This window comes from Mirounga leonina, unplaced genomic scaffold (assembly GCF_011800145.1).
Source record: "Mirounga leonina isolate KUSES-001 unplaced genomic scaffold, KU_Mleo_1.0 Mir_154, whole genome shotgun sequence".
NCBI lineage: Eukaryota > Metazoa > Chordata > Mammalia > Carnivora > Phocidae > Mirounga > Mirounga leonina.
The window spans coordinates 54,745,286-54,773,078 of record NW_023270389.1 but is presented as its reverse complement, the minus strand read 5'-3'; the positions used below and the strand labels follow the sequence as shown (position 1 = coordinate 54,773,078).

General features: G+C 40.0%; 2 protein-coding genes across 2 annotated transcripts in view; one reads left to right on the top strand and one right to left on the bottom strand.

The window, feature by feature from the left end:
* Positions 1 to 15,210, top strand: part of FMO2 (flavin containing dimethylaniline monoxygenase 2) — a 32,332-nt gene extending 17,122 nt beyond the window's left edge. Inside the window, exons 5-9 of the mRNA XM_035010830.1 lie at positions 7,973 to 8,115; positions 8,454 to 8,653; positions 10,761 to 11,116; positions 13,614 to 13,686; positions 14,809 to 15,210. Of these exons, the coding sequence (XP_034866721.1) occupies positions 7,973 to 8,115; positions 8,454 to 8,653; positions 10,761 to 11,116; positions 13,614 to 13,686; positions 14,809 to 15,160 (1,124 nt within the window). The 3' untranslated portion in view covers positions 15,161 to 15,210. The remainder of the gene's footprint in view (positions 1 to 7,972; positions 8,116 to 8,453; positions 8,654 to 10,760; positions 11,117 to 13,613; positions 13,687 to 14,808) is intronic.
* A 4,972-nt stretch (positions 15,211 to 20,182) lies between these two features.
* On the bottom strand, positions 20,183 to 27,650 carry LOC118014579 (T-complex protein 1 subunit delta-like). The gene is given in 2 exon segments (XM_035011030.1): positions 20,183 to 21,897; positions 27,625 to 27,650. Coding segments are annotated over 2 exon segments (1,587 nt in total). The 3' UTR covers positions 20,183 to 20,336.
* Positions 27,651 to 27,793: the final 143 nt, after the last annotated feature.

Genomic DNA, 27,793 nt, shown 5'->3' with positions numbered 1-27,793 from the left:
TAGTATAGGGTAGGCTTAGATCATTTAAGGGTTACTCAAGGGATTTTAATATGCAGCCAGGTAAGGGATACCTGGATGACACAGTTGGTTAAGCCTCTCTTGGTTTCAGCTCAGATCATGATCTCGGGGTCGTGAGGTCAAGCCCCCACCCCCCCAATCCCAACTAGGGCTCCATGCTCAGTGAAGATCCTGCCTGAAAATCTCACTCCCTCTCCTTCTGCCCCTCCCTCAAACCCCAACCCCCACTCGTGCTCTCTCTCAAATAAATAAATTTAAAAAAAAAATATGCAGCCAGGTGTGAGATCTTTTACCCTAAAGCATTGATTCTCAAAAAGAATTACCTGAAGGACTTTTAAAAACAACTTGCAAGGCTCCACCTCTGGCATTTCCAACTCAGTAGATATGGTATCATGAAGCTGAGATTCTGCCTTTCCAACAAGTTCCCAGGTTCCAGCTAAAAACACTGGTCCAAGGACCACACTTTGAAAACTAATGATCTAAAGGTTCTTTCAAGAAACCCACCATCAAAGACAATTATTTAATAAAGTCATATTTTCCTGGGAAAGATACAGCGAAGCTTATCTTCAAAATGGCTTATCCAGGGGGGCGGAACACGATGGTGGAGGAGTAGGAGACCTGGATTTCGTCTCCTCTCAGGAATTCAGATGGATAGGGATCAAACCATTCTGAACACCTACAAACTCAACAGGAGATCGAAGAAAAAAATAGCAACAACTCTCTCATCAGAAAAGCAACCACTTTCTGGAAGGTAGGACATGTGGAGAAGTGAATCTGAGGCGATATTCGGGAGGATAGACGGCGGGGGAAGGGCCTCCGTCGGCCACTTCTGGCAAGTGATAGAGCCGTGGAGCACAAAATCAGAACTTTTAGAAGTCGGCTCCGCTGAGGGACATCACTCCGGTGGCTAAGCTGGGGGTGGAACCCTCGCGGGACAGTGTGGTCTCAGGACCCTTGGGGTCACAGAAAGACCGGGAGTACCTGAGTGTGGCAGAGCTCCCAGGTATCGGAGCGGGGAAGCTGGCTGCAGAGATGGAGCTGAGGCACGGGCTCTCAGCTCGGGGTTGCCATAAACCATGATCTGCACCACAGTCGGACCACTGCTCCTTCAGCAGGGACCCAACAAGCGGCAGATCCAGGGAGACTCCCCTTCCTCCCCCGGGAGGAGCAGCGCGGGAGCACACCACAGGGATCTGCTGGGTTTGGAGACTCCACACGGGGTCGGGTGCCAGAGATAGAAACACTCGGTCACAGGCCAGGTGAGCACGGAGTGTAGCCAGAGACCGGGGAGACGGGAGTGACTGACTGCTTTTCTCTGGGGCGCACTGAGGAGTGGGGCCCTGAGTTCTCGGCTCCTCCAGGGTGGAGATTGGGAGTCCGCCATTTTCACTCTCTTCCTCCAAAGCTGTACGGAAAGCTTGCAGGTAACAAAAGCTCCTGAGAGCAAACGCGAGCAGATTACTTAGCCCAACTGGGAAAGGGTGGGGCAGTTTGACCTCCAGCAAAGACATTTGGGAACCACAGCAACCGGCCCCTCCCCCAGAAGATCAATGAGAACAGCCAGACAAGACCAAGTTTACCGATCAATGAGAACGGCAGAACTCCAGCGCTAGGGGAATACTGCACATAGAATCCATGGCTTTTTTACCATGATTCTTTAGTCTTTCAAAGTTAATTTTTTTTTTAACTGTCTTTTTTTTTTTTTGAACTTTTCTTTTTCCCTTTTTCAACCAATATCTTATCAATCCCTTTTTTAAAAAACATTTTTATTTTTCATTTTTAGAGTCATAGTCTATCCCTTCATAGTAGTGACCGTATTTTTGGCATATATATATATAAGTTTTTCTCTCTTTAAAATTTTGAGATAGTTTCTTCTAACAGATCAAAATATACCCTAAATCTCTAGTGTATGGTTTTTTTCTACTCTCCTGCCTGATCACATTCTCTCCCTTTTTTTCTTTTCTTTTTTTTTAAATCCTCTTCTTTCTTTTTTCAAACAACTTCTTATCAATTCCTTTTATAAAATTTTTTATAATTTCCATCTTTACAGTCATATTCCATCCCTTCATCATATCAACCCTTATTTGTGTACATATATAAGTTTTTCTTTCTTTAAAATTTTGGGAGGCACTTTCTTCTAACAGACCAAAATACACCCAAAATCTAGTGTGTGGCACTGATCTATGTACCAGCCTGATCATATTTGATCATATTCTGATTTTTTATTGTTTTGTTCTGTTTTCGTTTGTTTTTATCTTTATCTTTTTCTTTTTCTTTTTTTTTTCTTTTTCTTTTTTCTCTCTTTCCGTTTTTTCCCCCTGCTTCAGGTCTTTTCTGATTTGTTTAGAGTATATTTTCTGGGGACTTTGTTACCCTGTTAGCATTTTGTTCTCTCATTAATCTATTCTCCTCTGGACAAAATGACAAGATGGAAGAAATCACCTCAACAAAAAGAACAAGAGGTAGTACCGACTGCCAGGGACCTACTCAATACAGACATTAGTACGATGTCAGATCTAAAGTTCAGAATCATCAATTTAAAGATACTAGCTGGGCTTGAAAAAAATATGGAAGTTATTAGAGAAACCCTTTCTGGAGAAGTAAAAGAACTAAAATCCAACCAAGTAGAAATCAAAAAGGCTATTAATGAGGTGCAATCAAAAATGGGGGCACTAACTGCTAGGATAAATGAGGCAGAAGAGAGAATCAGTGATATAGAAGACCAAACGATGGAAAATAAAGAAGCTGAGAAAAAGAGAGATAAACAACTACTGGATCACGAGGGCAGAATTCGAGAGATAAGCGATACCATAAGACGAAACAATATTAGAATAATTGGGATCCCAGAAGAGAAAGAAAGAGAGAGAGGGGCAGAAGGTATATTGGAGCATATTATAGCAGAGAACTTCCCTAATTTGGGGAAGGAAACAGGCATCAAAATCCAGGAAGCACAGAGAACCCCTCTCAAAATCAATAAAAATAGGTCAACACTCTGACATCTAATAGTAAAACTTACAAGTCTCAGAGACAAAGAGACAATTCTGAAAGCAGCTCAGGACAAGAGATATGTAACCTACAAGGGTAGAAACATTACATTGGCAACAGACCTATCCACAGAGACCTGGCAGGCCAGAAAGGACTGGCAGGATATATTCAGAGCACTAAATGAGAAAAATATGCAGCCAAGAATACTATATCCAGCTAGGCTGTCATTGAAAATAGAAGGAGAGATAAAAAGCTTCCAGGACAAACAAAAACTAAAGGAATTTGCAAACATGAAACCAGCCCTACAAGAAATATTGAAAGGGGCCCTCTAAGCAAAGAGAGAGCCTAAAAGCAACATAGACCAGAAAGGAACACAGACAACATACAGTAACAGTCACCTTACGGGCAATACAATGGCATTAAATTCATATCTTTCAATAGTTACCCTGAATGTAAATGGGCTAAATGCCCCAATCAAAAAATACAGACTATCAGATTGGATTAAAAAACAAAACCCATCGATATGCTGTCTGCAAGAGACTCATTTTAGAACCAAAGACACCCCCAGATTGAAAGTGAGGGGGTGGAAAACCATTTACCATGCTAATGGACACCAAAAGAAAGCTGGGGTGGCAATCCTTATATCAGACAAATTAGATTTTAAACCAAAGACTGTAATAAGAGATGAGGAAGGACACTATATCCTACTTAAAGGGTCTCTCCCTTTAAATCTAACAATTGTAAATATCTATGCCCCTAACATGGGAGCAGCCAATTATATAAGGCAATTGATAACAAAAGCAAAGAAACACATCGACAACAATACAATAATAGTGGGGGACTTTAACACCCCCTCACTGAAATGGACAGATCAACTAGGCAAAAGATCAACGAGGAAATATAGACTTTAAATGACACACTGAACCAAATGGACTTCACAGACATATTCAGAACATTCCATCCCAAAGCAATGGAATACACATTCTTCTATTCAAAATCTTTGCGATGAAGCAAAGGCAGTCCTAAGAGGAAAGTATATAGCAATACAAGCCTTTCTCAAAAAACAAGAAAGGTCTCAAGTACGCAACCTAACCCTACACCTAGAGGAGCTGGAGAAAGAACAGCAAATAAAGCCTAAACCCAGCAGGAGAAGAGAAATAATAAAGATCAGAGCAGAAATCAATGAAATAGAAACTAAAAGAACAGTAGAACAGATCAAAGAAACTAGGAGCTAGTTCTTTGAAAGAATTAACAAGATTGATAAACCCCTGGCCAGACTTAACAAAAAGAAAAAAGAAATGACCCAAATCAACAAAATCATCAATGAAAGAAGAGAGATTACAACCAACACCAAAGAAATACACACAATTATAAGAACATATTATGAGCAACTCTATGCCAGCAAATTAGATAACCTGGAGGAAATGGATGCATTCCTAGAGATGTATCAACTACCAAAACTGAACCAGGATGAAATAGAAAACCTGAACAGACCTATAACCACTAAGGAAATTGAAGCAGTCATCAAAAATCTCCCAAAAAACAAAAGCCGAGGGCCAGATGGCTTCCCAGGGGAATTCTACCAAACATTTCAAGAAGAATTAATACCTATTCTTCTGAAACTGTTCCAAAAAATAGAAATGGAAGGGAAACTCCCAAACTCATTTTATGAGGCCAGCATTACCTTGATCCCCAAACCAGACAAAGACCCCATCAAAAAGGAGAATTACAGACCAATATTCCTGATGAACATGGATGCAAAAATTCTCACCAAAATACTAGCCAATAGAATCCAACCTTACATTAAAAGGATTATTCACCACAACCAAGTGAGATTTATCCCTGGGCTGCAAGGTTGGTTCAACATCCGCAAATCAATCAACATGATACAATAAATTATCGAAAGAGAGAACAAGAATCATATGATCCTCTCAGTAGGTGCAGAAAAAGCATTTGACAAAGTACAGCATCCTTTCTTGATCAAAACTCTTCAGAGTATAGGGATAGAGGGGACATACCTCAATATAATAAAGGCCATCTATGAAAAACCTACAACAAATATCATTCTCCATGGGGAAAAACTGAGAGCTTTCCCCCTAAGGTCAGAAACGTGGCAGGGATGTCCACTATCACCACTGCTATTCAACATAGAATTAGAAGTCCTAGCCACAGCAATCAGACAACAAAAAGAAATCAAAGGCATCCAAATCAGCAAAGAAGAAGTCAAACTCTCACTCTTTGCAGATGATATGATACTTTATGTGGAAAACCCAAGACTCCACCCCAAAACTGCTAGAACTCATACAGGAATTCAGTAAAGTGGCAGGATATAAAATCAATGCACAGAAATCAGTGGCATTCCTATACACCAACAACAAGACAGAAGAAAGAGAAATTAAGGAGTCGATCCCATTTACAATTGCACCCAAAACCATAAGATACCTAGGAATAAATCTAACCAAAGAGACAAAGGATCTGTACTCAGAAAACTATAAAATACTCATGAAAGAAATTGAGGAAGACACAAAGAAATGGAAAAACCTTCCATGCTCATGGATTGGAAGAACAAATATTGTGAAGATGTCCATGCTACCTAGAGCAATCTACACATTCAATGCAATCCCCATCCAAAATACCATCCACTTTTTTCAAAGAAATGGAACAAATAATCCCAAAATTTGTATGGAACCAGAAAAGACCCCACATAGCCAGAGGAATGTTGAAAAAGAAAAGCAAAGCTGGTGGCATCACAATTCCGGACTTCCAGCTCTATTACAAAGTTGTCATTGTCAAGACAGTATGGTACTGGCACAAAAACAGACACATAGATCAATGGAACAGAATAGAGAGCTCAGAAATGGACCCTCAACTCTATAGTCAACTAATCTTTGACAAAGCAGGAAAGAATGTCCAATGAAAAAAAGACAGTCTCTTCAACAAATGGTGTTGGGAAAATTGGACAGCCACATGCAGAAGAATGAAACTGGACCATTTCCTTACACCACACACAAAAATAGACTCCAAATGGTTGAAAGACCTAAATGTGAGACAGGAGTCCATCAAAATCCTAAAGGAGAACACAGACAGCAATGTCTTCGACCTCAGCCACAGCAACTTCTTCCTTGAAACATCACCAAAGGCAAGGGAAGCAAGGGCAAAAATGAACTATTGGGACTTCATCAAGATAAAAAGCTTTTGCACAGCAAAAGAAACAGTCAACAAAACCAAAAGACAACCGACAGAATGGGAGAAGATATTTGCAAATGACATATCAGATAAAGGGCTAGTATCCAAAATCTATAAAGAACTTATCAAACTCAACACCCAAAGAACAAAGAATACAATCAAGAAATGGCCAGAAGACATGAACAGACATTTTTCCAAAGAAGACATCCAAATGGCCAACAGACACATGAAAAAGTGCTCAACATCGCTCGGCATCAGGGAAATCCAAATCAAAACCTCAATGAGATACCACCTCACACCAGTCAGAATGGCTAAAATTAACAAGTCAGGAAATGATAGATGTTTGCAGGGATGCAGAGAAAGGGGAACCCTCCTATACAGTTGGTGGGAATGCAAGCTGGTGCAGCCACTCTGGAAAACAGTATGGAGGCTCGTCAAAAAGTTGAAAATACAGCTACCATACAATCCAGCAATGCACTACTGGGTATTTACCCCAAAAATACAAATGTAGGGATCCGAAGAGGTATGTGCACCCCAATGTTTATAGCAGCAATGTCCACAATAGCCAAACTGTGGAAAGAGCCAAGATATCCATTGACAGATGAATGGATAAAGAAGATGTGGTATATATAAACAATGGAACATTATGCAGCCATCAAAAGGAATGAGATCTTGCCATTTGCAATGACGTGGATGGAACTGGAGGGTATTATGCTGAGCGAAATAAGTCAATCAGAGAAAGACATGTATCATATGACCTCACTGATAGGAATTCTTAATCTCAGGAAACAAACTGAGGGTTGCTGGAGTGGGGGGTGAGGTGGGAGGGATGGGGTGGCTGGGTGATAGACACTGGGGGGGTATATGTTCTGGTAAGCACTGTGAATTGTGCAAAACTATTGAATCTCAGATCTGTACCTCTGAAACAAATAATGCAATATATGTTAAGAAAAAAAAAAGAAGATAGCAGGAGGGGAAGAATGAAGGGGGGGAAATCAGAGGGGGAGATGAACCATGAGAGATGATGGACTCTGAAAAACAAACTGAGGGTTCTAGAGGGGAGGGGGGTTGGAGGATGGGTTAGCCTGGTGATGGATATTAAAGAGGGCATGTTCTGCATGGGGTACTGGGTGTTATGCATAAGCAATGAATCATGGAACACTACATCTAAAACTAATGATGTAATGTATGGTAATTAACATAACAATAAAAAAATTTTTTAAAAATGGCTTATCCAGTAAGTTACTGACTTATACTGCGATGTGGAAGCCATCCTTCAATATCTATGTGCCTGCTTTTCAGTTTATTTTAGTTTTTGTTTGCTTCTACAAAATGAGAATGATAAATATTATTCTAATATAATTAGAATTATATTAGTACAACTGTACAAGTACAATAATAACACTTCATAATATGTTCAAAAACATTTAAAAGAATACATGTGCTATATGATATTAAAGTATTACTGTACAGTCCAAAATAAGATAATGGATAGTTGGAAGCCAGCATCTGACTGCTCTATTCATCAAAACAATTTGTTTAATCTCTAATAAATATGTAAGCTGCAACCTCTGAAATCAACTCTTTTGGTCCTGTTCCATATGCATAAGCTAACATTGCTCATATACTTTATGCTTTGAGTTTGCCAATTGGCCTTGCCATTGTAACTCCCCTAAGAGGTGAGGAGGCAAAACAAATAATTGACTCCAGAAAAGAAAATCTGACAGTGCACTTTTATTGAAATTGACATAATTCATGGACTTCTCTCTTCTTCCCCCTGAAGGTATTGAGAGGTTCAAAGGCCAGTGTTTCCATAGCCGCCAATACAAGCACCCAGAGGGACTTGAAGGGAAACATATCCTGGTGATTGGACTAGGAAACTCGGCCTCAGATATTGCCATTGAGCTGAGTAAGAAGGCTGCTCAGGTATGATGCTCTCTGCTTCTCTTGTACCATGGAGGAGAGAAAGGAGGAAGGGCATATTGGAAAATCCCAGCCACATAACCAAGGCTCCATTACTCATTAATTGGTTGGTTGGTTGTTTGGTTGGTTGGTTGATTGGTTGGTTACTATAGTGAGATATCATAAAAAATCTGGAAATCAGGAAGCCAAGGTTTACCTCCCAGCCCTGCACTGATCAGCATGTAATCCAGAGCAAGTCTTTTACTTCTCCGAGCCATACATGTGATATATCATCTACACAGTAGATTCCTCCCAAAAGGGACAATGCCCTGATTTAAACAGCATTCCTTTTTGCTTACCAGGTATTTATCAGCACCAGACATGGTTCCTGGGTCATGGGCCGTATCTCTGAAGATGGCTATCCCTGGGACATTGTGTTCCACACCCGGTTTAGGTCCATGCTCCGAAATGTCCTGCCACAAACAATTCGAAAATGGATGATGGAACAGCAGATGAATCAGTGGTTCAACCATGAAAATTATGGCCTTGAGCTTCAAAACAAGTAGAGTTATTTTGCTTTTTTATGGTATGGTAAGCAAGATTGTCAGAGGCTCCTCTTTATAGTCAAATTGCTAATGCGGTATTTCAAACTACAACCTAACAGTATGAATATCATAGACATCCTGGAATTTGAATTCCAAATTTGTTCTGTATACCTTTTAAAAAGTAAATGCTTAAGAAGATGAAGTAGAAATATTATGAACTTTTTTATGGCTGAGTAAAATTCCATTGTGTATATACACCACATGTTTTGTATCCACTCATTTATCAATGGACAATTAGGTTGCTTCCATATTTTGGCTATTGTAAATAATGCTGCAATGAACATGGGGGTGCATATGTCTTTTCAAATTAGTGTTTTCATTTTCTTTGGGTAAATACCCAGTAGTGGAACTACTGGGTCATATAAATTCTATTTTTAATTTTTTGAGGAACCTGCACACTGTTTCCCACAGTGGTTGCACCAATTTGCATTCCCACCAACAGTGCATTAGGGTTCCTTTTTCTCCACATTCTTACCAACAATTGTTATTTCTTGTGTTTTTGATCTTAGCCATTCTGACAGGTGTAAAATGATATCTCATTGTGGTTTTAATTTGTCTTTCCCTGATGATTAGTGATGTTAAGTTTATTTTCATGTGTCTATTGGCTATCTGTAAGTCTTCTTTGGAAAAACACCTATTCAGCTCTTCTGCCCATTTTTAATTGGATTACTCAGTCATAAAAAGAATGAAATCCTGCCATTTGCAACAACACTGATGGACCTAGAGGGTGTAATGCTAGGTGAAATAAGTCAGTCAGAAGAAGACAAATACCATATGATTTGACTCAGGTGTGGAACTTAAGACACAAAAGAAACAAAAAACCAGACTTTGAATACAGAGAACAGTTGCCAGAGAGGAGATGAGTCGGGGGGGGATGGATGAAATAGACAAAAGGAATTAAGAGTACACTTATCTTAGATGAGCACTGAGAAATGTATAGAATTCTTGAATCATTATATTGTACATCTGAAACTCATATAACACTGTATATTAATTATACATGAATAAAAAAATAAATTTAAAAAAGAAATATTATGAGCTGCTCTAGAAAGCAGAACTAGGATCATGGGAAGAATTTCCTAATACCCAAAGCTGTCCAACATTGGAAAAGGCTGCTTTAAGAGATTGCAGCCTTCCTTTCAGAGGGGTGTGTTGGGAAATGTGTCCCAAATTCTCCATGTGATAACTCATGCTTTGTTAATTCTGTACACCATAAGGATTCTTCCCATGAGCAGCTTTTGAGAACATACTCACTATCTCTTTGCCAAAAAATAAATCTCTACTGAGCTCACTGTTATATATCACTGATCTTATAAACACAAGCAAACAGTATGAATGTTTATTTTTCTTTAGTTGATAACAGACTCCTTCCCGTTAAAAAAATACAAAAACAGAAGAACTTTGGAATCTTTCAACAAAATGCCATGTGACTACTCAGTTCTGAGATCTGATACATGTGGCATGTATTATTTTTTTTAAAAAAAAAGGTTCTCAAATCTACAAAAAGGGGAATTCCATAAATACAACCAGACTTTGCTCTATCACCCATGCCATCACATACAGAGACTCCATGGATATTTGGGATCAACAAATATCCCCAAACTTAATTTTATACATTAGTTTTTATGCTGATCCCTTAATAAAACTTTCAAAATTATTGGGGATTTAACAAAATTTTCCTTTCTTACTTATGATCAGATAGAGATTAATTGGAGCAACAAGATAATTAAAACAATAGTGGAAACATCGATGGGCTATCAATGACTGGAATATTCATGGATTGACCATAGGCGCTGGTATTTGTTTAACCTCCTTTTTTGAAATGTCTTTTTCCCACATCACCTACATGTTTTCTCTTCTTTGTTGAGGGGGAGATTTGTGACATGAGAATGAAGTCAGATAGTAAGGTTTGGGGTAGGCCAACTGGTTAAGTTAGAAAGCTTTATGGATATTTGAGAAACCTCTTTATTCGAAAAGCCAACCCCATAAAATATCAAGAGAGTTTCAAGACTCACTCAACATCATTAAATATTCCTTCTAAGTGTTTTCTTTTTGGTGTTTTAGATATCTTATGAAAGAACCTGTAATAAATGATGATCTTCCAAGTCATATACTCTATGGAGCCATCAAGGTGAAACCAAGAGTGAAAGAGCTCACAGAAACTTCTGCCATCTTTGAAGATGGAACAGTGGAGGAGAATATTGATGTTATTGTCTTTGCAACGGGATATACTTTCTCTTTTCCATTCCTTGAAGATTCACTTGTTAAAGTAGAGGATAAGATGGTCTCACTGTATAAATACATGTTCCCTCCTCACCTGGAGAAGTCAACTCTGGCGTGCATTGGTCTCATCCAGCCCCTAGGTTCCATTTTCCCAACTGCTGAACTTCAAGCTCGTTGGGCAACCAGGGTTTTCAAAGGTATGTGAGTGGGAAAGTGAGGGGCTGAGGGTTTTATACCTGATGGAGTTTGCTCAATAACAAGTTTAGATAAGGAGGCTGCCAGGAAGAAGTTGGTCCACCTTAGGCAGCTCTCGCAAGATTAACATCCTAAAAAGTTAGTGGAGAATTTGAAAAATAACAAATACAGAGATAAGATAATAATAATAATAAAGAGCTGTAATCAACCCTTTGAAATATTAGAAAGTTCAGAGAACTTCAATTTTCATAAAGCTAAATACATATCTTTTCCTGGAATCATGAAAGAATAGTTGAGAAGAGAAAGATCTCTGACTCCTGGTTTTACCTATATGATGTTTATAATTTCCTCTGAATATGTGCAAATCTAGAGACCCAGGGCCTCTACATTAACTTCAAATTAACTCTTAATATGTTAAGAAGCTCAACCTCACGGATCCTTAGAAAGTTATAAACTTATTGAAAGGTTTCTGTCTAAGTACCTGTATAGCACTTTGCATTCCTCAGGAGGCTATTATCTCCCTGACGCCAGGGTTCAATTCAGCTCAACCAGAACTCATTGAATACCTAGCTTTGTTCTGGAACCTGGTGGGATAGAGAGCAATTTAAACAGATCATTACCACATACTAAGATAAATGCTTTGGTAGAGGGATGCATGGAGTGCATGGGAAGAAGAAAAAGGGTGCTTTGCAGCATGTTGGGATAAAGGAGGGCATGCGGCCAAGGAAAACTTGCTAGATGACCAAGTTTCTCGGGTGCAGAGGAGATAATCACTTGAGCCAAACACAGAGGCATGATGGATATGGAGAATTACAAGCTATCTGACATTCCCAGAACATGACATGTGAGGCAGAGAGGGGTGAGAGATTATTAAAGAATAATCTTTCAGTAGAAAGGCCAGGCCACAGGAGCCTTGTAAGGCATGCTAAAAGGCTTACAATACAAAATGTAGATCAGTTCTTTCCAAATCTGGCCACACATAAAAATCATCTGGATCTTGGGCACCTGGGTGGCTCAGTTGGTTAAGCGACTGCCTTCGGCTCAGGTCATAATCCTGGAGTCCCAGGACCGAGTCCTGCATCGGGCTCCCTGCTCAGCAGGGAGTCTGCTTCTCCCTCTGACCCTCCTCCCTCTCATGCTCTCTCTCATTCTCTCTCTCTCAAATAAATAAATAAATAAAATCTTTAAAAAAAAATCATCTGGATCCTTAGGGACCCTGATTAAGTCTGACCTGAGGACCTAGAATCTCCATTTTAGAAAGCTCTTCAGGGCTGCCTGGGTGGCTCAGTCGTTGGGTGTCTGCCTTCGGCTCAGGTCATGATCCCAGAGTCCTGGGTTTGAGCCCCGCATTGGGCTCCCTGCTTGGCGGGAGGCCTGCTTCTTCCTCTCCTGCTGCCCCTGCTTGTGTTCCCTCTCTTGCTGGGTCTCTCTCTGTCAAATAAATAAATAAAATCATCAAAAAAAAAAAAAAGAAAGAAAGAAAGAAAGCTCTTCAGGCGGAGGACCCAATGAAAGGTTATAAGAAAGGAATAGACATCACAAATTTACATTTTCAATAGATATTTCAGCATTAGTGTGAAAGATAGATTTGAAAGCAGAAAAGAATGGGGTCTCTGAGACCAGTGAGAAGGCCACAGCAAGTCCCGGCTGAAACGTGATGTAGCTGAGCCAGGCAGAGAGACAAAGTGGAGAAGACAATAGAAATGTGAGAAATAGTTAGGGATAAAATCCACAGGACATAATGATCAGCTGAATGTAGAAAATCAGAGAGAGAGAGGAATCACAGATGACTTACAGATCTCTGGCCATGGGAACTGGGTAGACAGTAGGGCCAGGAATAAGGAGAGGACATGGAAGAAGATGCAAGTCTGACCAGGAGAGCTTCTGTGATGGGCTCTGTTTTGGACTCATTGACTCTGGTATATCTGATGACTAGCTATATCCAGGAGAAACTGAACATTTCACCATGTCTGAGAATACCCATAGACAAGGATGGAATCACAAGCACACTGATAAATCCTGCATCAATCTACCTTCTCTGTCCCCACTGATCAACTTTACTCCCACAAGGTTTACTTCAACAGCCTCTCAACTGGTCTTGGTACCTTTAGACTCTTTCCTAGAGCCCATGTCCCGAAATTCGCCAACTAGAAGGATCTTTCCAAAAGGCAAACCTGATCTTGTCACCACCTGCAGAAAACCCTCCCATGGCTTCCCATCACCTTCAAAATAGAGCTCAAGCCACCTGACATGATTTCCAGCTCTTCAGGCTCACCTTCCTACTCCAGTCTCTTCTCTTACACCCTCCACTTCAGAGTTCACACTGTAACCTTAAGGGCAGCATCACATAGAACTCGTCCCACCCTGGAGTTCAACAAAACAGCAGCCCTGATTGGCATAACATGGGTAAATGGCCAAGTTTAATGGTAGGAACCAACTACTAGATAAAGCAATGATATTGAATCAAACCCACTACTCAAACCAGCCTTTTATTTCTAGGCTTGTGTACCTTGCCCTCAGCGAGGACTATGATGGCAGACATTATCAAGAGGAATGAAAAAAGAATCGATCTGTAAGAATTTTTTTTTAATTCTTTACATAAAGCAATGTTTCTCAGGGTATAGTGACCTAACTACCCACAAGAACCACCTACCTGTTTCTTAAAAATGCAAATTCCTGGGTCACAACCCAGACCAACTGAATTGGAACCCCAGGATGAAACTGGAAATTTGTATTTTTATGTTCTCCCTAGGTGATTCTTATACATACTAGTTTAAGAACCAACTACATGAGCCTGGGTGGCTCAGTCGGTTAAGCACCTGCCTTCAGTTCAGGTCATGATCCGCATCGGGTTCCCTGCTCAGCCGGGAGCCTGCTTCTGCTTCTTCCTGTACCCCTCCCCTTGCTTCTGCTCTCTCTCACTTTCTCTCTCAAGTAAATAAATAAAATCTTTAAAACAAAAAAGAACCAACTACATAAAGATAGAAATTTTACCAAATCAGGACATTTTTCCTGGACTTAATTTTATTTCAGTTTTGCATGATGTCCGTGTTAGATTCCACATCTTCTCAGGCTGCCCACTTTCTGTGGTGAGAGAGGAAATGAGTTGGGAGCAGCAGTAGTGACAGTGACCAGGTGTCTCTGAAAAGTCAGTTTGGGGATGTCCTATCAAAGGAAATTAGAAGGAATTGGTGTGAAGTGAAAGTAGATGTATGCTTTGTGATACGGTAAAATGGGGTTCAAAAGTGATCAAGCACCTTGGAGAGTAGACTTGGGGGCCTGACATCACATGTAGGGGTTGTCTCATGGTCAAATTCTAATTAATCTAACATTTATTGAGTACCTATTATATGCCAGCCAGAGTGCCAACTACTTTAATAATTTAACAAGCAAATAGTAAGCATCTCCTCTGTGCAAGACACTGAGCTAGGCTTTCATCTGTGTTAGCTCATGAATCTTTGCAGCAATCCTGGCTTACTAAATATCAAATAATAATCATGGTTATAAACCTTGTCACATTCCTAAAACTTCCATGAATTCATGGCTATTTATTTTACAGCCTACTCTCAATCTGAGAACTGGGCCTTCTGATGGGATAAGCTCATACCTTCCACCAGAGATTCACTGAAACCTCATTTACTCACTCACTCATCCCTATTTTGCAAATCTGCCCTTTTTCACTTTCTTCATTAAGGTTTGGAAAGAACCAGAGCCAGATACTTCAGACCAATTACATCGACTACTTGGATGAGCTCGCCTTAGAGATAGGTGCGAAGCCAGACGTCCTATCTCTCTTGCTGAAAGACCCCAAACTGGCTGTGAAGCTCTATTTTGGACCCTGCAACTCCTACCAGTACCGCCTCACTGGGCCCGGGCAGTGGAAGGGAGCCAAGAGGGCCATCCTCACCCAGAAACAACGGATACTGAAGCCTTTAAAGACACGGGCACTAAAAGCTTCATCTGATTTCCCGGTTTCCTTTCTGTTGAAAATTGTGGGGCTTCTTGCTATTGTTGTAGCCCTTTTTTTTCAGCTTCAGTGGTTCTAATTGGTCAGCATAAAGCTTTTGATTTTAGTGTCAGTCAGTTCCTCTTAAAAAAAAAAGACAAAGAAAAAATATGAAATCTAGATTCTATATTTCAGAGTCGAGAGGAACAGAGAGAGGCGGTTGTAGAGAATTAGCAGAATTAGGTCCATGTTAAAACACTAAAATGGTGTCATGAAATTTCTTTGCCACTCCACCCTTCCCTCAAGTTCATCAGACTCTCCAAAAGGACAATTAAATAGCACTGGCTAAATAGTGTTGCCAGGCCCCATATAAGAGGGTTGTGTGGAAAAAATAGAAATACGCAGAATGAAAAGCAAGCCCCATGGTTTAAAACATTGGAAAATTTCAATGGTGGGTAAATATTTAAACTCTTGCATGATGTTCTTGATAGTCTTCCTACCCGGACTCTTTTGGTAACAAAGTTCTCAGGTGTTAGGTCATGCTCCATATCCTTATCAGGGAATCACTCAAAAATCCTGGAGGAAAATATGAGAGGCTAGACTCGAAAGCGATGGTGATGATCAGACAGACTCCTTGGGCCTCATGGTGAAAGCAAAGCCAATAGGCACATTTCTTATGTTTTGACAGAAACACTGCTATAAAAATAAAAATAAACCTGCAGTAACAGCTATATACACATTCAGTACTTTCCATAGACCAGACATTGTGCTCAGTGCACACTGTATGTATTAACTTCATTTAAATCTCACAATAATTCTGTGAGATGGATGAGGCTATTCTACCCATTTTATAGATGATGAAACTGAGACTCAGAGCAGTTGGGTAACATGTTCAAGACCATACAGCTGGTCTTGCCGGGCAGCCAGGATTAGAACCCAGTTTTGCTTGATTCTGGAACTGTGGATCATAACCTTTCCCCAGAATATACTTATTTACAAAACAACTATTGCAGATAAAGTACTTACTAACAGTTTATTTTATTTATAATCACATATATGTTGCTTTTGGAGGAACTTAACACAGATAACAGCACACTTCTTGCAAATATGATCAATTAATTTTATTCATAATATTTTGGTTTATAGTCCAGTCAGATCTAAAAAGCATTTGATGGAATTTACAATGAAACATACCTAGGGCGCCTGGGTGGCTCAGTTGGTTAAGCGACTGCCTTCGGCTCAGGTCATGATCCTGGAGTCCCGGGATCGAGTCCCGCATCGGGCTCCCTGCTCGGCAGGGAGTCTGCTTCTCCCTCTGACCCTCTTCCCTCTTGTGCTGTCTCTCATTCTCTCTCTCAAATAAATAAATAAAATCTTTAAAAAAAAAAAAAAAGAAACATACCTATACAAGAACATTTAAGATGATCATTGACATTTTGAAAAAACAAGCATTGAGGACGAAGTATATGTCCCAAGTAGATGAAAAGCATTATAATGATTGAGCCTTGTATTTAGCTCTCACCTATAGGTAAACAAGGCAAAAAGTGAAACAATATGTAATCTCCGTCATTTGATAAAAGGAAGCATACCAGTTTGTTAGACACATTTTCTTGGAACTGAAATCTAAAAAAGATACAAGCAATTCAGTGTCAATAGACATTGAGCAACAGAATAAACAGATGGTTTATCAACCCACTACAGCCATTCTTTCCATGAACTGTGCTTTGGAAGATAAGCTATGCCCTAAACCCAGCCCAAGGACTTTTGAAGAGGGAAAAGGTCAGAGATTAAAGATTTAGGCAAATTTCTCCTCTTACTCTTCCAAAGTCTGTGCAGACATTGTTCTTTCCTTTGGCCTGGATTTGTCTCTAAAGTGCCCAGACCAATGTAATGGCAATCTCTGTCAGTGGAAGCTTTATTTCTTTAAAGTCCATTGAAATGGACTTGCTTCATTCATCATTACCACTACCCAGGGAAGTAACTATGGTCATTATCCTACTCCTACAGTGGACTAGATTGGGAAACAAGTGTCGGGTTGATACCGAATCAGTGGGGAAAAATAGCTCCATTAGGACAAAATTATTATTAAATGTATAACCTTGAAATTTTTAGAAAGAGCTTAAACTCTTGAAAGTTTTCCAAATATTCTATCTTTTAAAAAACATAAACAGTTCATTTCCAGAGTCTGAGATGACTAAGAAAGACTCATCCAAGTTTATTCTTCTGCCTCTATACACCAGGAAACAGGAAACTATCCCAGACAAACCAACTAGGATAGTTTGTTCCAAACTACGACCCACAGACTACCTGCATCAGAATATCTCAGGGAGCTTATAGAAGTGCAGATTTTTAAATACAAATGCAGTAATAATTCAGACCTGCTGAATGAGAGTCTCCCCTGGAATTTCCAGTCTTGACAAGCTCCCTAGAAGATTCCTGTGCACATTAAATTTAAAAACCATTGGTTTGAGGTATCACCAAAAAAGCTGCTTTCAGAGATCAGTCCATGACTTTTTCCGCTCCTCAGGGCCAAATTCTCCCTTCGGTTCAGCCTTGGTGCTTCTAGTTGCAATTTACGATGTTCTTCTCCTGTAAAGAATGTTAACGTTATCACCCTCCTCCCAAATCTCCCCCTGCGATGTTCCCTTTACTAACCTTTCATTTTAACTACCCTTCTCTCTGTGATAGCTACTCAGTTTTTCTTACCAAAAGCCAAATATGTCCCATTTGCTCATTGCAGAAAAGTTAAGATATTTTAAAAATAAAACTCTTGGACTGCGACATGTAACAAAATTTCTAATAATAAAGATTTCAAAAGCTTAACCCACAAAGAATCCAATGTTCATATTACAGTAAGGATGGCAAAGGAAGATCCTTCCTTATAACTGGCTGCTTCCTTCGTCCTGGAAGATGCTGCTACACCAGTACAACCCCCAATGCAGAGCTGTTGGCCATTTTCTGGAGGCGGAATGTGTTTACACAGAACATAACTCACTTTCTTGTCTGGTCTGCCTTATGACCAGATTATGGATCAATGAAGCTTAAAAAAAAAAAAAAAGTCTCCTGGGATTAGATTCTTGTAATCCAGGTCAGAAGCCGAAATGAGATTGAACATGCAAGGCTTTATTAAGGAAAATGCCTGTATGAGGGGGAAAATAGGGAAAGTGCAGGAAGTAATCATCAGAGAGTCTGCCTCTGAATGAAGGAGAGACAAAAGAAGGTTGGGGTAGAAACATCCCTGACTGCTGTGCAGTCCAAGGAAGATGCAGCAGAGCCACTGGGGAGTCCTCAAGCCATCAAAGAATCCTGACTCTCCCACGTGTATGGCTGGCAGCAACTCCTGGGAAGGGGGCCTGGGCACAAGTGCAACAATGTATCTCACACACAACAGCTAAAGCCCTTAGTCAATTACACAACCTGTGCTTAGAGATCCATGAAGCACACTCTCAGGCTCATAATGTCATTTTTTGTATTTTTTAACTAATTGAATTACAAGCTTTAAATTAATTTGCCTACCTAGTCATTTGTCGCTTCCACAGCTACTCTAAGACATCGGTGTGCCTTCCCCTTAATCCAAAGCTTCCAGTTCCCTAGAAGCCAAGACCTGAAGGTGTTTGTGAGGGCACCAACAAAGAGGTGCTGTAAGGTCTTCCTTTCTGACTCCTTTTCTCAGAAACCTTCAGCAGCTCCTCATCACCTCCTTTGTCATTCAAGATTCTCTACACTAGCTGTAACCTACCTTTCCAGCCCTACCTCCCGCCATTTTGCCCCCATACCTGCCCACCACCTAACCACTGCCTCACCATTCTAAAAAGTGCTGCACTTAGGCTTGCTTCATGCTACCCACTATGGCCTCCCAGACCCCAATAGTTGAGATTCCTGCAACACTAGGTGAGAGGGTATTCTCCTCAAGCTTTCCTCAGTCCCTCCAGCCAAAAGACCTCTCCTCCACCTCTTTATTACCAAACTATTTTGTTTCAATTCTGCAATAATGTTTACACTCTTGCCTTTTTGCTGGCACTAATGGCAAAAATGACAATTTTATGCCTAGGAGCCACCAAATCCAACTTCTGGAAAATAGAGAGCTTAAGACACTTTATCACTCTTCAGGGTCATGCAATAATAGGATTTATACTTTGGAACCAAAGGGTTACTCCAAGTCCTTAGGTCATTTTAAGGATGGAGGGGATAAACAGAATGCTCTCAGATAAGAAAACTGGGCATTGTTTAGGGCCACATAGCAAGTCATGTCCCTGATGTTTCTTCCAATAACAGGTCGAACATACCACGGTAAAGACTGGTTGCTTCACCCTTGTGGATGGGTATCTAAAACTTGTATTTTTACACCTAACTGTCCACCTATATATGTCACATATTCTGGGAGAGGGATTTTAATTGCAACTATTAAAAACAGTTTTATTCTTAGACATTGCTGTACTTTGTGCTGCTGGGCAGTGGAAAGTAATTGATGTCAATTTCTCTTGGTGTTGAACTACTTCTAACAACCTAAGTAACTTGGATAAAATAATTAAAAGCCATCACTTACTCATCATTTATTATGTTGTAGGTGCTATAATGAAATCAGTTTTATTTCTTTAATCTTCAAACTCATTTTATGCATCAGGAGATGGAGACTCAGAGTAGTTAAATGACCTTCCCAAGTTATGTGGTCTGTAAGTGGGTCCAGCTGGGTTTTCCTGTCACCACGGCCTCTGCAGTCTACGCTATCTGACAGTGTACCAGATAATGAGTCGGGGGGTAGGGGGGGAGTCATTTATTATTTGTTTTTCAGTATCTGTCTTATATCCAAGATAAAATTTTAATTTTAATCAGGTCTCAACTGGTACCAAAAGATTGGGATCATTTCCTGCATATTTTCAGACCATAATGTTTGAAACTTGAACTCAATCACAAGAGGAAATTTGGAAGGATCCCTTATCCCTTAATAAGTAACCCTTATCCCTTCAGGTATGTGAGTTCCTTCCAAATTTTGGACCCAAAGACACCTCCAGATTTATCATGATACTGGACATCAAAAGAAAGCTGGGGTAGCAATCCTTATACCAGAAAATTAGATTTTATTTTTTTTAAACCAAACATTTAATATTTTAATTAAGTTTTGTCAATACAATTTCAAGCAAGTACCAACTGAAGACCAGGCCTAGGAATTCACAAAGGAAACAATCTTCCAAACAGCAAGGAACACCAAGGTGATCTTCCACTTCAGATGCATTATTAGTGGCCACAGTGGTGCCAGCTGGCCAGCGTTTATCCAGTTACCGAGTGTTTACCACATCATCAATTTTCAGAATGCTCCGGACAGTTTCAGTTGCTAGAGTCAGTGCACTGACTGAAACCAACAAAGGCTGGACAACCAGTTCCTCCAAAATGTTGGAAATACCACCCTTTCGGACATTAATGCCAGTAGTTTTTTCTCCTTGGGCATTCCTGTTTCTTAGTTCTGTTATGGGATTCAGGCCTGCATTTTCAGCTAGTGTAGATGGAATGACTTCCATAGCATCTGCAAAAGCACGAACGCAGTAGGATTCCATGCCACTCAATGTTCATGAATATTCAGTTAACCATAGGGCCAATTCTATCTCTGGAGCACCACCTCCTGCAATAAGATCTCTCTTCTTCACTAAACAGCGAATAACACATAGGGCATCATAAATGGAGTGTTCAGCTTCTTCAATCACCTATTTGTTAGATCCACAAACAACAACTGTAACTGTTTTTCCAGGGCTTGTACAGCCTGTAATCTTGAGCAGTTTGCCAGAACCATTTAAATTGACTTCCTCAGCTAACTCAGCTGATCCCAGCACGTCAGCAGTGAATTGGTCAATATGAGCAACTGGCTTGGTTCCAATTGTCTTACAAATGAATTCGATGTCTTCTCTTTCAATATCCTTAACCACCATAATCTTCATTTTGTTTAGGAAATGTAATGCAAGATCACTAAGAGCACCTCTCAGAATAGACTTCTGTATGAGAAGGACATTACATCCTGTTTTTTTAATTTGCTTCACTAAATTGAGAATATAGGCTCTCTCCTCCCACAGCACTTGGTCCATCTGGACATAGTCAGAAACTACTATTTGATTATCCATATCTGTTTTGGGAGCAGATAAGCAAAACTGGGTAAGCCCAATCTTAGCCTTTTCAACTCTGGTTATGCCAGAATTTGCCACCTTTTGAGTAAGTACCAGCCTTTCAACCAGTTCACAGTCATCAATTGTCCCACCAAGTTTCTTAACGATTTTAATGTCTCTAAGATCTACACTAGTAGCCATGGCTGGGTCAATCACTTTCATCACTCCATTTACACTCATTGGAGAAAGCAGACTTGAATACTGAGAGACAACCTTTGAGTTCAGTGAAGTGATGGCACTATTTAATAAAGATTCTCTGTCACTCAGTTGCACAGGTCGAGACATGTCAGTCAAGATTTCTATACCCTTTTCCAAAGCCTTCTGGAATGACTCAGAAATGATGGTTGGATGAATCCCTTTCTGAAGAAGCTTGGTACAGGAATCTAAGAGAGAGCCAGCAATGATGACTACTGATGTGGTGCCATCTCCTGCTTCTATATCTTGTGCCTTAGACAGCTCCACCAGCATTCTGGCTGCTGAATGTAACACCTGCATTTGTTTCAGAATGGTGGCCCCATCATTTGTAATGGTCACACCACCTTTTCCATCTTGAATCATTTTATCCATTCCTTTTGGTCCAAGGCTTGTTCTAATAGCATCAGCAACAGCTTTGGCCATAGAGATGCTGCTGAAGCGGATCTGGGCCAGCTTGTCACGGCCCTGATAGGCACTTTTGCTGCCACCGCTGGCAGTCCCAGCAGGCACTCCCACTCCGAGCGGTTTTTTTTTGTTTTTTTTTTGTTTTTTTTTTTTTTTAGGAGCTCAAGAAACATTTATTGAATGAAGAACAAACAGAAAGAGGAGAAAGGAAGGTCGGATGGAAGAAGGGCGAGGCCGGGTTACAAAGGAGGGGTCCCAGCTTAGCACTCCCACTCCGAGGTGCCACGTTCTCAGGCATGGCAAACTTGGCTGGGTCTGCGTGGGCTTGGGAAGGACGGATGGACCCAGATTCCAGCCGGCTGTGGAGCAGCAGAACACTCCCACGGCCTTCACGAAGCTTGCAGAGAAAATTAGATTTTAAACCAAAGACTGTAATAAGAGATGAGGAAGGACACTATATCCTACTTAAAGGGTCTCTCCAAAAAGACAATCTAACAATTGTAAATATTTATGCCCCTAACATGGGAGTAGCCAATTATATAAAACAATTAATAACAAAATTAAGGAAACACATTGATGATAATACAATAACAGTAGGGGACTTTAACACCCCCCTCCCTGTAATGGACAGATCATCTAAGCAGAAGATCAAAAGGAAACAAGGGCTTTGAATGGTACACTGGACCAGATGGACTTCACAGATATATTCAGAGCATTCCATCCTAAAGCAACAGAAAACAAATTCTCCTCAAGTGCACATGGAACGTTCTCCAGAATAGATCACATACTGAGTCACAAATCAGGTCTCAACTGGTACCAAAAGATTGGGATCATTTCCTGCATATTTTCAGACCATAATGTTTGAAACTTGAACTCAATCACAAGAGGAAATTTGGAAGGAACTCAAATGCATGAAGGCTAAAGAGCATCCTACTAAAGAATGAACAGGTCAACCAGGAAATTAAAAAGGAATTTTTTTTAAATTATGGAAACAAATGAAAATGAAAACACAATTGTTCAAAATCTTTGGGATGTAGCAAAGGCAGTCCTAAGAGAGAAGGATATAGCACTACAAGCCTTTCTCAAGAAACAAGAAAGGTCTCAAATACACAACCTAACCCTACACCTAAAGGAGCTGGAGAAAGAACAGCAAATAAAGCCTAAACTCAGCAGGAGAAGAGAATAAATAAAGATTAGAGCAGAAATCAGAGACATAGAAACCAAATGAACAGTAGAACAGATCAATGAAACTAGGAGCTGGTTCTCTGAAAGAATTAATAAGATTGATAAACCCCTGACCAGAAAAGAGAAAGGACCCAAATAAATAAAATCATGAATGAAAGAGGAGAGATCACAACCAACACTAAAGAAATACAAACAATTATAAGAACATATTATGAGCAACTACATGCCAACAAATTAGGCAATCTGGAAGAAAATGATGCTTTCCTAGAGACAAAAAAAAACTACCAAAACTGAAACAGGAAGAAATAGAAAACTTGAACAGACCCATAACCAGCAAAGAAATTGAAGCAGTAATCAAACATCTCCCAACAAACAAAAGTCCAGGGCTGGATGGCTTCCCAGGGGAATTCTACTAAACATTTAAAGAAGAATTAATACCTATTCTTCTGAAGCTGTTTCAAAAAAATAGAAATGGAAAGAAATTTCAAACTCATTCTATGAAGCCAGCATTACTTTGATCTGACAACCAAAGACTCCACCAAAAAGAATTACAGATCAATATCTCTGATGAACATGGATGCCAAAATTCTCACCAAGATACTAGCCAATGGATCCAACAGTACATTAAAAGGATTATTCACCACAACCAAGTGGGATTTATTTCTGGGCTGCAAGGATGGTTCAATATCCACAATCAATCACCATGATACAATACATTAATAAAAGAAAGGACAAGAACCATATGATCCTCTCAATAGGTGCAGAAAAAATATTTGACAAAGGAAAGCATCCTTTCTTGATTAAAACTCTTCACAGTGTTAGGGATAGAGGGAACATACCTCAATATCATAAAAGCCATCTACAAAAAGTGCACAGTGAATATCATCCTCAACAGGGAAAAACTGAGAGCTTTTCTCCTAAGGTCAAGAACACGGCAGGGATGTCCACTATCACCACTGCTATTCAACATAGTACTAGAAGTCCTAGCCTTAGCAATCAGACAACAAAGAGAAATAAAATGCATCCAAATTGGGAAAGAAGAAGTCAAACTCTCACTCTTCACAAAAGACATGATAACCCAAAAGATTCCACCCCAAAATTGTTAGAACTCATACAGGAATTCAGTAAAGTGGCAGGATATTAAATCAATGCACAGAAATCAATTGCATTTCTATACCAACAATGAGACAGAAGAAAGAGAAATTAAGGAGGCGATCCCATTTACAATTGCACCAAAAAACGTAAGATACCAGGAATAAACCTAATCAAAGAGGCAAAGGATCTGTATTCATAAAACTATAGAACATTCATGAAAGAAATTGAAGAAGACACAAAGAAATGGAAAAACATTCCATGCTCACGGATTGGAAGAATAAATATTGTGTTGGTTTTTTTTTTTAAAGATTTTATTTATTTGTCAGAGAGAGAGAGAGAGAGCACAAGCAGGGGGGAGAGGCAGAGGCAGAGGGAGAAGCAGGCTCCCTGCTGAGCAAGGAGCCTGATGTGGGACTCGATCCCAGGACCCCGGGATCATGACCTGAGCCAAAGGCAGCCGCTTAACTGACTGAGCCACCCAGGCGTCCCAAGAATAAATATTGTTAAATTAGTCTATGCTACCTAGAGCAATCTACATATTTAATGCAATCCCTGTCAAAATACCATCAACTTTTTTCACAGAGCTGGAATAATCCTAATATTTGTATGGAACCCGAAAAGATCCCAAATAGACAAAGGAATGTTGAAAAGGAAAACCAAAGCTGATGGCATCACAACCTGGGACTTCAAGCTCTATTACAAATCTGTACTCATCAAGACAGTACTGGCACAAAAACAGACACGTAGATCAATGGAACAGAATAGAGAGCCCAGAAATGGACCCTCAACTATATGGTCAACTAATCTTCGACAAAGCAGGAAAGAATATCCAATAGAAAAAAGACAGTCTCTTCAACAGATGGTGTTGGGGAAATTGGACAGTCTCATGAAAAAGAATGAAACTGGACCATTTCTTTACACCATACTCAAAAATAGACTCAAAATGGGTGAAAGACCTAAATATGAGACAGGAATCCATCAAAATCCTAGAAGAAAACACAGGCAGCAACCTCGATGACCTCAGCTGCAGCAACTTCTTGCTAGACACATCTCCAAAGGCAAGGGAAACAAAGACAAAAATGAACTATTGGGACTTCATCAAGATAAAAAGCTTTTGGCCAGCAAAGGAAACAGTTGACAAAACCAAAAGACAACTGACAGAATGGGAGAAGATATTTGCAAATGACATGTCAGATAAAGGGCTATTATCCAAAATCTATAATAAACATATCAAACTTAACACCCAAAGAATAAATAATCCAATCAAAAAATGGGCAGAAGACATGAACAGACATTTCTGCAAAGAAGACATACAAGTGGCCAACAGACACATGAAAAAATGGTCGACATCACTCAGCATCAGGGAAATACAAATCAAAACGACAATGAGATACCACCTCACACCAGTCAGAATGGCTAAAATTAACAACTCAGGAAACAACAGATGTTGGCGAGGATGCAGAGAAAGGGGAACCCTCTTAAACTGTTGGTGGGAATGCAAGCTGGTGCAGCCACTCTGGAAAACACTATGGAGATTCCTCAAAAAGTTGAAAATAGAGCTACCCTATGACCCAGCAATTGCACAACTGGGTATTTACCCCAAAGATACAAATGTAGTGATCCAAAGGGGCACCTGCATCCCAATGTTTATAGCAGCAATGTCCACAATAGCCAAACTGTGGAAAGAGCTCAGATGTCCATCAACAGATGAATGGATAAAGATGTGGTACCTATATACAATGGAATACTACTCAGCCATCAAAAAAATGACATCTTGCCATTTGCAAGGACATAGGTGGAACTAGAGGGTATTATGCTAAGTGAAATAAGCCAATCAGAGAAGGATAATTATCATATGATTTCACTCATATGTGGAACTTAAGAAACAAAACAGAGGATCATAGGGGAAGAGAAGAAAAAATAAAACAAGATGAAATCAGAGAGGGAGATGAACTTTAAGAGACTCTTAATCATAGGAACAAACTAAGGGTTGCTAGAGGGGAGTGGGGTGGTGGATAGGATAACTGGGTGATGGACATTAAGGAGGGCACGTGATGGAATGAGCACTGGGTTTTGTTTTTGTTTTTGTTTTTTTAAGATTTTATTTATTTATTTGAGAGAGAGAGAATGAGAGAGAAAGAACACATGAGAGGGGATAGGGTCAGAGGGTGAAGCAGACTCCCCGCCAAGCAGGGAGCCCGATGCGGGACTCAATCCAGGGACTCCCAGATCATGACCCGAGCCGAAGGCAGTTGTCCAACCAACTGAGCCACCCAGGCACCCCGAGCACTGGGTTTTATATAAGACTGATAAATCACTGACCTCTGCCTCTCTGAAACTAATAATACATTATATGTTAATTAATTGAATTTAAATAAAAATTTTAAAATAAAAATAAAAAATAAAGTACTTTGTAGGCTCTTAATCCAACTGTAATTCCATCTCCCATTAATATATATATATTTTTTAAGATTTTATTTATTTGACAGAAAGAGACATAGCAAGAGAGGGAACACAAGCAGGGGGAGTGGGAGAGGGAGAAGCAGGCTTCCTGCAGAGCAGGGAGCCTGATGCGGGGCTTGATCCCGGGACCCTGGGATCATGACCTGAGCCGAAGGCAGACACTTAACAACTGTGCCACCCAGGCACCCCTCAATATACATTATTTTAATCTTACTAATAAAAGTAAATATATTTTATATAGTTTGAACTTTTTGTGTGTTTTTAAATATTCCACAAAAATTCTACCAATATACTGTTGATAAAATCACTATAATTTTTCACAAAACAAAGCCATAACTAACAAATCTACTACTGCTTCCTTAAAAATATACTTTTGAAATAAGAAAAAAATTGGTTTTAGTCAAAATTTTTAAGTGACTGGCCCTTAAATTGAAATAAACATGAGTTTCTGCCCTTTCTCAAAAAAAAAAAAAAATCAATCAATCAATCACCATCGAGAAAGTCACCTGTGGAGAAGACCTGTCTAGGTAGGCAGCCTCTTGATACTTTTTTTTAGCAGGTGGGGGATGATAGGTAGGGACTTGTGGTTGTTTTAAGTTTCTTTTTTAGAGGGAGAAAGAAAAAAATTGCACTGGGTAGTTCTAATTTCAACTGGGACTAAAACTAAGTAAATTTTCACCTTCAGCTCTCAGATTCTCTAGCTCTAGCTATGCATCAGAGCAGGGTGGGGGAAGGAAGGGAGGGGAGACTTCAGAAGATGATTTAGAAATACAGTGAAAGCCAGAAAGATCCCTCTGGTGCATCCATCAATAGAAGCTAGGTGTGGTACACTAACCACCAATTCCCAAATCTCAAAACCTTGAAATAAGACAAAGATTCTTTCTTTTTCGTGTTATGTATCCACTGGGGCCAGGCTCTGCTCAACAGAGTCACTCAGGCATCCAGGCTAATGGAACAGCCCTGATGAAAGTAGCTGTTGACACACTGAAGACAAACAAAATGCTCTAGGGTCTCATACTGGCAATTAACCGCTCTGAGCCCAGAAAGGACATATATTACCTTCGCTCACAGTTCACTGGCCAGAGCTAGTCCCATGTTCCCAGCCAAACCCTAACAGACAAGAAGTTCAATCCTACTATGCACTGGGAAGGCAAAAAGTCCAAAATATTTTCTAAAGAGCATTATTGTCTACCAATCTGGCTTCTGAGGGTATAGGTCCACTTCAAAAAGGGGCCTGG